At 37.3% G+C, this 16,786-nt stretch overlaps 2 protein-coding genes across 2 annotated transcripts; both read right to left on the bottom strand.

Annotated features, from left to right (window-relative positions):
* Nucleotides 1-2,845: 2,845 nt before the first annotated feature.
* Nucleotides 2,846-5,563, bottom strand: LOC132172022 (pentatricopeptide repeat-containing protein At2g22070-like). The gene is given in 2 exon segments (XM_059583443.1): nt 2,846-3,807; nt 3,810-5,563. Coding segments are annotated over 2 exon segments (2,355 nt in total). The 5' UTR covers nt 5,455-5,563; the 3' UTR covers nt 2,846-3,097.
* Nucleotides 5,564-6,963: 1,400 nt separating this feature from the next.
* On the bottom strand, nt 6,964-15,785 carry LOC132171829 (glutathione hydrolase 1-like). The gene is given in 9 exon segments (XM_059583231.1): nt 6,964-7,464; nt 7,986-8,123; nt 8,333-8,597; nt 9,410-9,645; nt 9,772-10,287; nt 10,737-10,781; nt 10,783-11,084; nt 13,635-13,806; nt 15,499-15,785. Coding segments are annotated over 8 exon segments (1,758 nt in total). The 5' UTR covers nt 13,648-13,806; nt 15,499-15,785; the 3' UTR covers nt 6,964-7,221.
* Between the last annotated feature and the right edge of the window lie 1,001 nt (nt 15,786-16,786).

Here is a 16,786-nt window from a genome sequence, read left to right as displayed (position 1 = left end):
GGTTTGCCCTCCGCACCCACACTGTGTAAAGGTTCCTTTTTTAAGGTCCTTCTGGCTTGTTTTGCCATACGATCGATTGAATGGCTGCGTCGACTGTGGAAGTACCAGTCTTCACAGAAACTAACTTGGGCACTCGCATAGCAATGGCCGTCCCTCCAGATATTACAGCAAGAGATTTCAAGAGTGAGCGGAAAATCTCACACCCATTATCCTCTTTTTGTCAACTTCTTTTCGTTTCTCCTCATTTACAGTTAAAAATCAGTTTTTTATGTCAATCTGTCATGTACCCTTTGTTTATTCTCTCCATTCTTTCTTGTATTTTCAAATACAATAACTGAAAAATCAGGAGAATTGTTCTGGGTGGTTGCAATTTCTTGAAAAACTTTAGAGCTCTTTAAACGCCTGTCTTCCCCTCCCGCCCCTGCGCTATTGCCCTTGCAAACAAAACCAGGCGTCCCCCGTGTGTGCGAGCATCCTGAAATCAGCAGGATTTTGTTTTCTCTCAAAAATCCCCTTGCCAAACACCAAACCAGGCGTCCCCCCCTTCTGCTTGTTGTGACCTTCCTGTACTTTTTTTTCCTTGAAAATCTCCAAAGCACCGTCCCCCCCTGCGCTCCATTCTCTACTGCTAGACCGAATCTATCCAGCCCGATTCCCTCACGAATTCCGAATCCTCGCAAGGCTCGCAAGGGTCAGTACTCGAGTCATGAAGGAGAAGACAGGGAGGAAAGAAAGGTGAGGGAGCTGGAGGAAATTGGAGAGCGCTGGAATTTTTTGGAGAAAAAAATAAGGCTAATAGGGTAATTGTACATCAAGTTCAGGACTTATAATTTTATTAAATGCACCTATACCGAGGATAAACAGTATCTAGGCTAGGCAACACCTTTGCCAAACACCACCTTAATGTTTATGTTCAAATGGTGATATTCAATCTTTCTACGAGTACTATTATCCTGTATGTAGTCTATGTCTAGTGAGCATGCTTGACAAAATCCTGTCAGAAGACCAATATCCTCATGCAATTTTCATCAGCATGATGCAGAAAAATGAATATCAAAAGTTGAAGAATTAACTTCGACTTTCTTAAGGTTTGCATTCATAGATTAATTCGGCCTGCATTAATCAAATAAAGGTACCTACATGACAGGGTTTTTCAGTACTAAGAAAAGGAGGTCTGCTTATGCATAAAAACCTAAAAGTTGGCTGCTGGATTCATATTTTTATGTAATTTGGAGGGTTAAAGAAGTACTATAAAAGGGCAATACCAATATTAGCTATCTAAATTACAAGGACAAAGATTTCTTCCAAATTTGGTTGGAAGAACTTCCTTCAACCCGGTCTATAAAATTGTCATGTGTCCCATTGTCCCTTACCATATGAGAAACACATATTTTTTAATAATTTTACAAAGCCATGTGTCGCGTGCTCAAAGAGACGTATGACAATTTTATAGACTAGATTTGAGGAACTTGTTCCAACCTATTTTAGAGGAAAACTCTGTCCAAATTTTACAATAGATATACCAATAAAGATGAAATAGAAAGAGATTTGAGACATGTTAGATTCAAGAGACATGTTATACCAATAAAGATGGAATGGTTGCTATCTTGTGCAACCATTCCATTACATTTCTCAAATAAATCGATCAGGGTATCGGCAATGGTTTACCAATGGTGACAACCCCAGAGATAGCAAGTGTGTTGGCCCAGAAAATTCAATTTAATACTTTTGGTGGGAACCCTGTATGTTCGGCTGGGGGCTGGCAGTGCTCAGAGTTATTGACAAGGAGAAGCGTCAAGCTCATTGCACTAATGTCGGTTCTCACTTGCTCGATCGTTTGAGAGCTCTTCAGCAATTACTTTCATGTCGCACTATTTTCAACTTTTCCGCATCAAAGCAACCGCGACAAAAGCTGATGTCTTCTATGTGACGTCTGGCATATGGAAAACATCAGCTGAGCGCTTTTTCTTGTGGGTCGGAGGGTTTCGCCCTTCAAAACTTCTCAAGGTATGGAGACCATGCATTTCTCAATTCATCGGAACGACTTGGAGTGAAGCCGTTGTGCTAATGCGCATCCGTTTTCTTGCTGGGAAATTGTAGGATCCAAGTGCAATTTTAACGGATATTTAGTAAAGTAAAGTTGGATGAATTCTAATAATTATAGTCAACCCTGCAGTAATTGGCAATCAAAAATAAATATATTAAGTAATGGAAAAAGTTTGACATTTTTATGAACAACAAAGCACGTGATAAGAATAAATATGCTATTATATTTTATTCTTTTTTTTTCTTCCTTTTTTTAACAACACATTAGCACAAAATATCACCATTTAGGCTAACAATTTCTTTCCATTAGAATGGAACGAGTTTAACAAAAACAAGCTTCTATTACTATTCTCAAGGAATGAATCCCTAGTGTCTGCTTCATAGTGATTTTGTCTTACAACAAGGCCAAGACACTGGTAATCAAGAGTAGCTTTTATAAGAATCGTTATCCGGGACTCTTTACATCATGACAATCAAAGGCTAAAATCAAATGCATGCATGATTACCATCTATTTTTTTCAATTCCTTTATTTTTTTTCTTTTCCTCCTAATAATCAACATGCAAAACCTATTTTAAGTTTATTGGCATTTCAATGTTAATTCATACAAGAGTAATATAACAACATCATCTCTTGTGTCAATAGTAGAAACACTAAAAGATAAATGTAAGTATATACCAGATTTCATATACTTCACAGGTTGGCTCGAGCATAAAGATGTCCCAATAAACGCCATACAGTCGTTGGAAATATTCAGTGTCAAAACAGTTGCATTGCATCTTCAAGATACAGCGACCCAGCACGAGCAATGACATAACGTTCTCATGGCCACTAGAACAACATGTTCATTCCAAAAGCATCCTCTGATGCCCATAATATAGAACTCCAATGGAAAGTCATATCAGTAGGGGGGCCAAAATCTTTACTGAATAATAAGGAAAGCAACACATGCTCTCTACATCGAGCATCAACTTTTTGGATCCTACATACATGAAATTTTTGCCCACTTCACCATCAGATTCTTTGTCTTTTTAAATCCCACCCTTTTTTGCCTACCAATAATCCTGACAAGAGCAGGAACCATCCTTGAAATGGTGAAAACGAGTAGAGTCTCTCACAATAATTTCTCTGCCCACAAGCTTGGAGATAAATTTTATGGCGGAATGACAATCATTACACACTCTAAGGTTCTTCATGATTCTCAATGTAGTGTTCTCTGGAGTACTTAATAGCCCAAAAGCAATTGCAAGTTTTTCACTGTGATGTCTAAGCATCTGTTCCTTTACCTCTTGCTCAAGGTCATGCAATACTGATTCAGTATCAGGAATGAAACCCATCTTTTTTATCTCCTTCCAGATCTTTTCAGTCATATTGTATATGTCATCTTTCTGTGGGTGAAGCCCATCTTCGACCCCAAAGACATGGACTTTGTTCTGCACCTGAAGCCAACTGAATCCTTGATCTTTCTTTACTCCTCTATCTTTCATTGATTTTCTAATTTCAGCAGCATCCTTCCATCTCCCACAAGCTGAATATAAGTTAGCCAGGGATGAGTAGACCCCACTATTGCCAGGCTCAAGAAGAAGCAATTTTTCTGCTGCAACTTTTGCTAGCTCCATGTTTTTATGAACCTTACAAGAAGCTAAAAGTGAACCCCAAGATATGACATCTGGTTCAACAGGCATACCTTTTATGAAATCATGTGCTTCTTGTAGCAATCCAGCACGCCCAAACAGGTCAATCATGCATGCATAATGGCTTAGGTGGGTTTAATTTTATGTAGATCTTGCATCAAAAGATAATATCTACGACCCTGTTCCACCAATCCCACATGTGTACAGGCAGAGAGCACACCAACATAAGTTATATGGTCAGGCTTAATACCAACTGCCAGCATCTCTTCAAAAAGTTCTATGGCTTCTTCTCCATGACCATGTTGAGCCAAAGCAATAATCATGGACGTCCAAGAGACAGTATCTCGATTATTCCGTATTAGATCGAATACCTGCTTTGCATTGTTAAGGCTTCCAGCTTTGGCATACATGGTAATTAGAGCATTACTCACAGAAACTGATGATGCTTCCCATGATCTTATGGCACTTGAATGAATTTGTTTGCCATGATACAAAGAAGCCAAGCTTGATATGACACTTAACATGGCTGCTAGAGTGTGGCTGTTTGGCTTGGGGCCTTCTTTAATCATTGATCTGAAAAGCTCCAAAGCTTCATTATTCAAGCCATTCTGCACATAACCTACAATCATAGCTGTCCATGCAACCACATCGCGGTCCCTTAATGAGTCAAATATCTGTCTGGCCGGGTTTATATCCCCAAGCTTGACGTAGCCATCCAACAGGGCTGTAAAAGCTATAACATTGAGAGACGAAGACCCGCTTTGCTCCACAATCTTTCTTGCAATTTCAACCCCACCGTACTTGGCATACATTGAAACCAAAGCATTCCCAACTGCCCCACAGGTATCAAACTCAGTTCTAATGATATAGGCATGGATTTGTTTCCCAGGACTTAACTTCTCAAGATTGGCGCAGGCCGACAAAGCACTTGCCAATGTGAACTTATCAGGCTTTAATGAAGAATCTTTCAACATGTTTGAGAAGATTTTCAGCGCTTCAACATCAAAACCATGCCGGTTGTAACCTGCAACCATTGAATTCCATGAAACTACATCTCGTTCTGCCATCTGTTTGAATTGGCCAAAAGCCAGGTCAACCTGACCAGACTCCATATGCAATGAAATCATAACATTCCATGATGACGTGTTCTTCAATCTCATTCTATCAAAAACAAATTTTGCTGTTATTGAATCACCACACTTAACATACATGTTTAGCATGGAATTTGCCACGGGAATACAACTACCAAGCCCATGTTTAACGACGAATGAGTGAACCTTCCTACCAATATCCAAAGCTTCAATAGCGGCACATGAAGCAAGAACATTAGTAATGGTGTACTGAGTCGGTGAAATTCTACTTCCAATCATTTCTACAAACATCTTAATTGCATTTTCAAAATGACCAATCTGATTATATCCCACTATCATACTAGTCCACGAAACTGAGTCACGATCAGGAATTTCCTCAAATACACGACGTGCTTTATCTAACCTTCCCTGTTTTGCATATGCCGAAAGTATTGTATTCCAAGAGAATGTGTTCTTCATGGTCATGTCATCAAATACGCGGTGAGCATCGGAAGTAGACCCAACTTTTGCATAGAAGTTCATGAGATTATTCATCAAGAACACGCCAAGATGAAGCCCAACTTTGATTATCCGAGCATGAATTAACTTTCCGGCAAATGGGTCTTTGGACTTGAGGCTTGTCTGGAGGAGATATGCATACAAATCCGACGAAGAGGTGGGAGAGGGTGGGCGCAGGGCCTCCATTAGAGACACGAAGTGACAGAGAGACCCACAGCCGATGGAGAGACCCACGGCTAAAAACAGAGTCCGAGTGAGAGACGATTGAGTGAGACTCAGAGATGGACGAGGAGAGAGTCAGAGTCCGAGAGAGATGGAGATCGGATTCGGATATTGAGAGAGAGAGAGAGAGAGGCACAGGATTCAGGCATGCAAGAATGAGAGTTGAGATGAGAGACTCAGACACTGTGCGCGGCGTTGCTGAGAGTGAAGGAAATAAAAAGAGAAAGTGAAAGAAAAGAAAATTTGACGTAAAAATAAATAAAAATTAATAACCGTGTTAAGTTAACTCGTTGGACACGTTGATTAAATGTGTTATAAACGGGTTAACTTGTTATGACCCGAATCCGTAACCTCTACCTTAACCTTATAATTACATGTCGTGTTGGTATCAAGTTCGCGAATTACAGGTTAAATTGCCATCTTTACCAATAGAAAATCAATAATATAAGTTTCACTAGTATTAGTCACCTTAGATGTCAGTGATGTTCTAGTGAAACTGGGTGAAGCTATAATTGAATTGGTCTTAAGGAAGCACATGCGGTTCTAGCCATAAAAGCCCCTCCTAAATAGTTTCTAATAAACAATTGTTACTGTAGTTATGCCTAGGTATAATGGACATATTTAATCACCCCTCTTATCATGTTTGCTCCAAAAAAAAAAAAAAACTGTTGGTTTTACTCGCTCGAAAATTAAAATAAAAAGTTGTTTTGGTTTTGGGCTAAGGACTCAAAAGACACAAAATACATTCAAGAAAAGAAATATTCATATGCCATATCATTAGACGTTTTCACACTTATCCAGTTATCCTCTTTACATTTGATGATCCTTCTTGAAAAGGTTGCTCTTTTAAAGTACAACAAAGAAAACAATAAATAAGAAAGCCTCTTTACTTTTGTGTGAAGGAAGTTTTACCTATTTGCTTTTAAGTAACTTGAATTAGTTAAATAACTTAAATAGGATATATGTTACAATTTTATTAGCTCTGATGTGCCATATTATCGGAATATGTTATGTTAGTGGACAAAATTTGCCTGTATGGAGTAAATTGTTCATTTAACATATTTCGGAAACTTCTGAAATTATTTTGATATCACATGGAGCTAATTACAAATTAAGTAACCATAAAGATTGATTTTACATTTTTTTCCCTTTTTTTTTTTGCCAACGAGGAACATCCTTTAAAGTTTAGGTTTAGGACCTTAGGTTTAGTAGTTTAAGTTTTTTTTTTTTTTTTTTAATTGTAAAATTTATTATCATTATTATTATTATTATTATTATTATTACAAAAAAATTTCGATTTTTATAAATAGGTCAACTGGGTCACCCGTGGGTTAAGCATGATGACCCGGAATTGACAAGTGGTCGACCTGGTAGTGACGTGAACCCGACCATACCAAAGTTTAACTTGTTAATTTCGTGTCGGGTTCGATAGTTGTGTAAATAATTATCAAGTCTAAAATAGGGTTAATAAGGTTGAGATGGAGAAGAGATACCGCTCTCAATGTCTTCAATATAAAAATAGTGCTTCTATCATAAGCAAATGAGATAGAAATTACCCACGACCAATCTATCACAACCATGAAAACTCCACAAGGAGATCAATATAAACAACAACAAACCAAATCGTCAATCTTGTTCAAGAACAGAAAACTTGTGCTCATTTGCCGCTCTTATCACAATGTCAATCCCACATTTCAATCATCTTCCAGCAGAAGAAACGTTACCAAAAGTTCAAAAACCAGCAGGAAGTCCACCTTTTCTTGGGTCACTCACGGCCACAAGCTTTCCAGCGCCACCATTTTCGTTTGAAGAAGTCCTTACATCTTGAACTATAAACTGGCAAATAGTCCCGCCAGCAAGGCTTTCTAGGACATGACCCTTTTTCCGAAGGGCTGCCCTGATATCAGCAGGTACTTCAAAGTGGTCGCCACTCACAGTTGTCCAGTTCTCATAGTATACAACATTAGGTATCAGCTGATTAAAAAAAATTGTATCAACATAAAACAAAAAAAACAAAAAAAAAAAAAAAGCTCAAAAATGGTAAAATTAATGCATTTTGCTGCAGGATTAATATGGGAACAAGAACCCCGTAAACGAAATCAAAATAACAGCGTGCTCTCCAAAACAAACTTTTCTATAGGTATTGATGCAGTCTTATAGTATTATATGAAATATTTGAAACCTCAAGAATCTCAGCTGGTTAGGTGACTCAAATGATAATCATGGTTTAGTATTTTTTTTCTAGATGCACCAAAATTCGGCTCCATTCTCATACTAGGAGAACCTAACTCACTGAAGGATTAGCCAATCCAATCAGATGTCTTTAGAGTTTAGACCTACGCGGCAACCTTTTCTTGATCTAAATGCCAGCATTAGCACTTACAATCCTCACCTCACAGCATGAGTATGCATCATGGAAGAACTTATTATTATGTGTGGATCATAGGGTATATTGAGAGACACAGAGATTTAGGAAGATGGACTTAGATAAAGACCTGGTGATAGACTCTCGGTGCCATGACAGAAGAGAAGGGATCCATTCCCCTGGCAAAATGATTTAACAAAATCTCTGCAGTTCCAGCAATAATCATGCCTCCCCCACTAGCACCTACCACAGCTTTCAGTTGCTCATTCTGTAGAAGCATAGAAAAATATCACATGATTTATTGCACAGGAATATACTGCATAATCTATGCGACTCATTCTGAAGGATCCAATGAGAAATAGGAAAGTCCTGGGCAGTACTGACAATTAATTCAGTAATTTCAAAATGGTGCCAGTCCTCAATTCAGAGGAGAACAATCCTAGAGCATAACTCGGTGGAAACACTCCTAGAGCATACCTTTAAGACAATAGTAGGTGCCATGGATGATAATGGCCTTTTTCCAGGCTTGATAAAGTTTGATGGTGCTGGAGGTGGAAGACCTGCAGAAACATTCATTGGAATGGAGAAATCATCCATTTCATTGTTCAGGAGTATCCCCGTACTTGGTGACAGTATTCGAGAACCAAAATACGAGTTCACTGTCGAAGTCATGGCAACAGCATTTCGCTCACGATCTATGATGGATATATGACTGGTGCCATGATCATTGATCTGATTCCATCTGTTAGGAAACAAGATTCAGTATAAATAATTTTATACTAGGGTTATAAATTGGAATACATGATGATGGGTCATCTACAAGCGCAAGAGACATGAAGAGGTACGGACAAGTCATGTATGGTTTTAGTTAAGCACCAAACATCTGCCCATAATATGCAAATTGCAGCCTTTGTTGTAGGTATTTTTATTCAAATTTCAACCACCCAAATGAATGAAAGTACTTTCTGAAAAACAAAGTATCAATTTGAATTTTGATGAAAAAAATATTCCTATCAAAGAAATATTGAGTGCCTGATTAGAATAAATTGCACGCACAGTAATATGATTTTATGCTTCACAAATCATTTTGGTACTCATCCTCTAGATTCACAACATTTTCATACTCATGCTTTCTCAGATGCACACAAATATTATTGTTGAAGACTTATGGAAACAAGATAGATCACAGATAGAATTAATTCAAATTCTGAGGAGCATCAGCTGCAAAAATGAAACAGAGAAAACTCAATATTTGACAAATCACCATTGCTTTTCCGGCTGAGACACTTCAGTTACTTCATTCAAGAACCAAAAATAGATTTAAATTTAAGACCTCAACTTTGTCACTAAGACAACCACAAGTACCTGAATGCCATGATGTGGCACTAACACGACACAACGTGGTAGGACTGTTGAATCAAATGTACGAATTTGAGACAATATAATGCTAAGTTTCCCAACAAATAAATAAAATATAACACACAGTTTGTATATACGTTATTTAGCCTAATGATCTTATAGACGAACTGCTTCACAACCAATTAAGCAACTTACCTTCCACCATAATGTCCAGCATCAAATGTCATATTGTTATATATGGTTTTCTTTAACTCTTTGGCAAAATTAGGAGAAAGCATATCAGATAGAACTTTGGAGACATCAACATAGTCAGGATCACCAAGATTCATCTTCACAGCAAATACATGTTTCAAAGCTTCGATTTCTCGATGGACTCCAAGGGAGCCAGAAATACCCGAAGGGATTGCATATTGAGCAAGAATGTTTAGCATCTGTTGTGATGAAATAAATAAAGCTAGGTCAATGACAGCTTTGTTTTTTCCTTTTGTTATTTGTTTTCCTAAAAAGATTAAAATAAGAAAAAGAACGTAACCAAAGCAGACCAGAGATGTACTTACAAGTATCACTGGAGGACCCCCTGAAGGAGGAGGCATGCCAAGTATTTTAAGCCCTAAAATGTTAGCAGAGATTGGTTCTTTCAATTTAACTCGATATCTTTGCAAGTCCTTCATTGTCAGTATCCCTCCAACCTTCTGAACATCACTAACCAAATTGAATCCAATTGAACCATTATAGAAGGCCACTGGGCCAAATTTTGAAATTGTTCTTAGTGTCTGTGCCAGTTTCTTGTTGTGGCAGATATCACCCAGCTGTAAGAGACTTCCGTTTGAAGTGAATATACCACGGAGTCCCTTCTCTTGTAAGATCCCTGACTTTGTTTTGACCATCTGCATGTGGAGATATGGTGATATCTTAAATCCCAAACGAGCAAGACACTCAGCTGGCCTTACAAGCCTCTTCCAAGGAAGCCTTCCATGTTGTTTCCAAGCTTTGTGAAGGCCCGCAATTTCCCCTGGAACTGCTATGGAGAGGGCACCTTCTGTTTTCAAAGTAGCATTGGCAGCATACATATTCTGAAAATGAATAATTATGAAAGAGAATGATCTAAAGAATCTTTTACGCGAAACATGAAGTTCAGCAAGCAATAATAGACACCAATCCAACATTTGTCAATTTCAGTCGCAGCTTAAAATGATTTAGTTTCCAGATGTATCTTCACATTAGTGTATAAAGTATGTAGATCCGTATTAGTTGCAAAGAAAAACAGTATTTCATAAGAATTATTGGGTCATATCTCTGGACATGCATGTGCTAAACTCTGTTTCTGTTTTATTTTATTTTATTTTTTGCTCTTTTGCGGCAAGTAAGAGAAGTGCCAAACACAATGCAACCATGGAGGAAGTATAAAAGAAACAAGCCCCGAAAAGATTCTTCATTACCATACTGCGTTTAATAAGAACTGTTTGCACTCACATTCAAAACATATTCAAAGAAAAGATACAGTTAAAGTAATTTGAAATACCTCAGAAGCTTGCAAGGGGGCAGTTTCTCTCATATCAAAGGCTTTGTGCCTTCCCACTGGCTAACCTGAGAAGCATAAAGGCTCCTCCACCAATGCCACTTGATGCTGGACTTACGACTCCCAAGCAAAGAGCAGCAGCCACTGACGCATCAACGGCATGACCTCCTTCACGAAGAACTTTCATCCCTATTCTGGAACATCGGCGATCATCAGTGGCAACAGCACCATGATGTGCTATAATTACCTCATGTCTATGTTTGGTGGGACCACTGACAGAATTAAGGCTTGAAGTCGGAGGCAACAATATAAAGAAGAGAAATGTAATGGTAGGACGTAAGAACAACCGAGCTGCAACCAATAGATACAACACTCTTGAGTTCCCAGGAAAAAAATAAAGAAAACATGTTCTGTTCAACAACTTTTGATATAAATATAAAAATGTCAGTCAGAAGGAAATCATTTTTTTAAAGGAGACTGCTGCGTGGCCGGGTGGGTGGGGGGGATGATGAGTCAGTGAGTTACTAATAGCATGATAATGGATACAGAGATAGATAACAGTTGTTTTTCTTAGAAAATTTTACCATTCACATTTAACAAATTTTTAAATGGACTTCATAAATTTGATACTAATTAAAAATCAATGCTATAAATTTATTCTTCTCTATCGTTTACTTCTGTTTCTTAATGAAACCACAAGGCTATATACAAGTACTTTGTTTCCTTTTCAATTTTCATAAATCTTATGCTTGGTCTCTTTTAACCCTTTGTTCTTGTAATCTCGTACTGTCACTCCAAAATGAAACCAATCCAGACAAGATTTTTGATTCTAATAACATTGCTACTAATCTTATTACCATCTTAATCAACTAATTGTGTTTTATTGCTGAAATATGAGTACTTTGATAAATGTCACTTATCAGAATAGGTAATTGCATTCACCATAAATTTACTTGCATACTTGTTACATAGATAAGCTTGACACTTATATTTCACAAAATAATTATTACGTGTCTTTGCACTGATTCGTTTGGCATATATACTCTCTCTCGTCCTCCTTTTACCGATAGAGAAAAAGGAGAGAGAAATGAACTAATTTACTAAAATCAATAAAATAAGAGAAAATGGCCTGGAAGCAAGAGTAAACAAGCTCTAAAATAGGTTTCAGATCACCAAAACTTGACAGTTCCTTTATAGCCATGAAAAGAGTGAGTCATCAGTCCAGGGAAATATAAATCAAATGAAATTCCAGAAAATCTAAAAGATCTCCTAAAATTCTCTCAAATCTAGAATATCTCCTCCAAATTCAATGTCATTACATAGATAATTGGACACAGAAATGACTTCTGACCTAAATTGATCACTTTGATTGAATAGGTACTTATGTTATAGCAATGCTCTCTCTCTCTCCCCCTCCTTTTTACCAAGGGAGAAAATGACTGCGATGTATCTAAATGATAAAAATAATATTAACAATATGGCACAGCAATATATGGACAATGAGCCACATCAGGAGGGTTCAAAGTATTAGTAGCTCAGCAATATTGGTGTAGATGCCCAAAAACAAGTACGCCTGGTTTTTAGATTTTCCAGCATAAGGTCCAAAAGCTCAAGTACATGGATGCCTCAGCAGACATAAACAGGTTATGTTAACCCAAAGTTTTCTCAGATTGCTTTTGTAGGGACCAAATGAAAGATAGGTGAAAGATATAACATTTTTAGTAAGATTATATTGCAGTGACCCTATTCTGGACTAACAAGGATAAATGACAGTTGTATGAGATACTGTAGTATTTCTATAATGATATAGTAGCTCCAAATGGGTTTTTATGGGTAGATAATGTAGCACCCCAAAAACTTAAGTGCCATATTGGCTGGATGGATTGTAAAGGGGTTGCATAGGTGCTAAGTCCCATATTAGTTCTTTACTAATTGAGATTGGGCTATATAAAAGTGACTTTATGGAGCTTCAATTATAATATAGACTAATCCTCTTTGGTTAATAGCATAAATGTGACTCACACTTTCCGTAGATTGCGACAAATGGTATCAGAACTAACCTAATAATACCATATAGCATTGGGGCATTACAACTTGACATGGGCCCTAATAAGGATGTCAGAGATTTGATTGACGGATATTATGGCACCCCAAGTAGTTAAGTCCCATATTAGGTGGATAGATTTAAGGTGTCAGATGGGTGTCAAAGTCCTACATTTGTTCCTTGCTAGGTGAAATTGAGCTAAATAAGCGACTCTAGGGGGGCTCCAATTGTAACATTGACCTAGTCTTTTGGGGGTAATAACATAGATATGGCTAGAACCTTTCCTGGGTTGTAAGGGAAGAGACATTTAGTGCTCTACTTACAGCATTTAGTATGAATTAGTGCAAACTAATTGGAAGAGTTGGTTCCTAAAGGTACACAATGGTCATTGAGGATAGATATGGTCACTGAGGATGAAGTTTAAGCTATTTGATTGGAAGTTCTGATAAGGATATATAGAGGCACCCTTCTCCTTGCAGAACTGACAAAGGCGAGTATTCCAAGGTTCCTACAGTCCTCAAGATTTTAAAGTGAGCAACGAATCTTAAGTCAACTACCCCAAACTCCCAGCCTTCAAACCATGCATTGCAAAGTTTCCCCACACCAAAGTGGTCTAGAATCTACAACAATTAATGCATGCTTGGCAAAATAAGGGTTGCTTGAATTGCAAGTATACTTTAGCATTGTGCACCGCTTCATATGCTGCAAAGCAAAACATTCTTTATTGTTCAAAAGATCCAGAAGACATTTCACAATTATAGATCTAAACCAGCCACTAATACGTCAACAATAATATTGTTCTAGTCAGATGCAACAGCGAACAAAAGATTTCCATCAGAGGGAGTTAGACAGCTTACATGTAGATGCCATCAAGTACAACAAAATATCTTAGATTATCTCTGCCAGAAGATCTGCTTTTACACAGTCAAGAAGAAGCTTGTTACTGGCTCTCTTTGTAGCATTGGTGGTTTGGTGCTTGAGTGCTCTCAAGGTCAAACAGAACCAGTAGACGAAGCTTGTTTTCTGCTCCTGCACAACGGGATTGGTGTGTATAATGGAGTTAGGTCAATGCCATACATAAATATTTTTCTTAGCAAACTCTCCCCCAATAGACTGAGTTCTATATTATTTATCACAGCTAGCACATTGAATAGGTAACATAAACCAAGTTATTAGTCTACAATTAAATTGACTTTCTCATATTAGGATTTAAAGATGTGCAAGTCCCAATCATAAAAGCGTTAATTAGCACATAAGACCATGTTAGTCTGGTGCATAAAACTGAATAAACTTCCATGATAACTATTAGTGTCAGTGTGTCACCAACAATACCTCCAAATAGTTCCATATCTGTTACCACATCCTAGTTCTGCTGTGCATCCTTTCCACAAACAGAAATCTTAGCCATGGGGATTTTAAATCTGTGGATTAGCATACACTGTTGTGCAACTAAGGAGCACCAAGCTTAATAAGCATCCATCGTCACAATGAGATACATAGTTATTGTTTCCACCATAACCATATCCAGATTCCACCCTTGTAATTCTTATGGTCTCTGAAGAGTAAAATCTTAAATCAATGGAGTTCAAATCTATGTATAATTAGCACATAACACCAAGTAAGGAAGGTGGATTGTAAATCTTATGGTCTCCGAAGAGTAAAATCTTAAATCAATGGACTTCAAATCTATGTAAGCAAGGAAGGTGGATGAAGCTCAGCAATGGGAAAAATCATTATGATCAAAAGCCACCAGTCCTAGTCCAGTTCTACCACCAAACTCCCACTTCAAGCAACACCAGGATCGGGATGTGGCCCCACCTGAATAGTTAGTTTTTTTTTTTTTTTTGGTTAAATAGGATTGTAAACTCTTTAAACTAAACAAAAGTGTCTCCCATCTTGGCAGAGCATCCAGGCTCCAGCAGTAAAAATCAAATCTCCATCCTACATTAAGGACTTGAATTCAAAATCTGATTAGTGTAGAACATATACTGTCTAAGCCTGAAAACCAGGTAGGGCTCAGACGATCAAGGCACCAATAGGAAACTCGCATTGTGATGAAAGCAGAATTCGGACGACATGCAGCATTTTTCCCTCATGTGACAGGCAAGACTGCATTTTCTAATTTCCTGGCTGGCAACCTTTCACATGCAAGCTTCCTACCTATATTTCTTTATAAGTGTCACTGCATATTACGTATTTTAAAATAGGTGTACCACTAGTTTGATAACCTCAGATTTATGACAAGTCACATACGCAGCCAATGAGTCTTGAACTCAGGACCTCACCCTTCACATTGTTCTTATGGGAGGAGGATGTCCCATTTGAGATAAAGCTCATCGGCAAATATGACTAAACTTTATCACTGACGTCATCAGAATTAGGACATTAAAACCATACTCTGTAAATTTGAGATTATGAATTCTAAGCAGCATAATGTTAAAATATAAATTAAATGATTAAATTAACCATTTCTTATCATGTCTGAGGATATTGCAATTCAAATCCAAACATAACCCATAAACCTTTGCCATTAAAGTTTCTTATTCAATGAAACTTACAACTTAAACTGAACTATACCCAAATTTTCAAATTCTTTTACCTGCCATTTCTCTACACACCAATGTTAATGCTCATTCAATTTCTCCAAGCAATCCTAAAAAAAATCCATACTAAACGAAAACCCATTATTAAAAAAAAAAAAATTCTAAAATCACTACTTACATGACATGAGCCTCCTTTGGATAAATCAGCTCACACCGACTGTGTTCTCCTTCTTCTTCTTCTTTTTCAGCGTCATAGACTCATATCGAAAGCAGCACGCCAATGCACAAGTGGCGTCCACCCATTTGGCGATAACAGTATGATTGGAAAGGGAAGTGATAAAGATATTAACAAATGGTTTCATTTCGTTCTTTGTCAAAATGATTATTTCAGAGTTTCCGGACACTAAACTCTGTCGCTTTCTTAAGACTCAGTCTTAATTTGGTTCGAATTTCGGGTTCCGAACCAAGTTACGGGTTCGGAGTGAAGATTTGGAGATCGTCGGATTGCAATTGACCAGCACTAGCACTCACGTCTAGCAGACAGCGACAGGGCCGTGCATAGTAGCTATCGTCGATCTTTCCGCATGCCGCCTGCAGCGGTAGAAGAATATTACAAGAATCAGTTTTTATACTTATGGGTGATTTTTTAAATTATTATTATTATTTTTTAGTTTTTACACGTCCACACAACCACCCAAAGAGAGGAAAAGGAGAAAGGATGATTTGAATTAGTGACTTCTACTTTATAAGAAGTGGTTCATGGCTGATTAAAGCTTGAGCTACCCCTTAAGGATAAAACTATTATTAGATTTATGATGAATTTTTACTGGATTTTGATCTTATGGTGATTTCAAAAGCTACGTATAGGTTTAGAAAATTAAATGTGGAAATGTGAGAGTATGTATATCATTTCTCGGATCAAAATGTAAAAATCGACACAAATTTCTTATCAATTCGGTTCAACCTGGCTGCAGGACATTTGTAACACTTATAATTAAAAGTTTAATTTTAATTACATTAAGAAAATAAAACAATTAAAAATTATGGTTAAATACCTTATTAGTACCTGAATTTTTACGTTTTTATTTTTTTCTTACTTAGGTTTCTATTTGTATCACAGATGGTACATATGTTATGTTATCGATAAATACCGGTTTGGTACCTCCGTCACCATTCTGTAAAAAAAAAAAATTGACAGTTTGGCCACCCCATTCTGACCCTAGGGTAACCAAGCCACCCCTAGGCCGAAATGGGGTGGTTGAACCATTAGTTTTTTTATTTTTTATTTTTTTTATGAATTGTTGACGGATGTGCTAAATTGGTATTTATCGATAACATATGTATAATTTGTGATACAAATAGAAACATAGGTAAGTAAAAAAAAAAAAAAAATGTGAAAATCCAAGTACCAAAAAAGTAATTAGTCCTAAAAATTAATAGGATGAAAGAACAAGCAGTAAAAAAAT

Source organism: Corylus avellana, chromosome ca2, assembly GCF_901000735.1.
Source record: "Corylus avellana chromosome ca2, CavTom2PMs-1.0".
Classification (NCBI taxonomy): Eukaryota; Viridiplantae; Streptophyta; class Magnoliopsida; order Fagales; family Betulaceae; genus Corylus; species Corylus avellana.
This window is presented reverse-complemented; position numbering and strand designations above follow the sequence as displayed.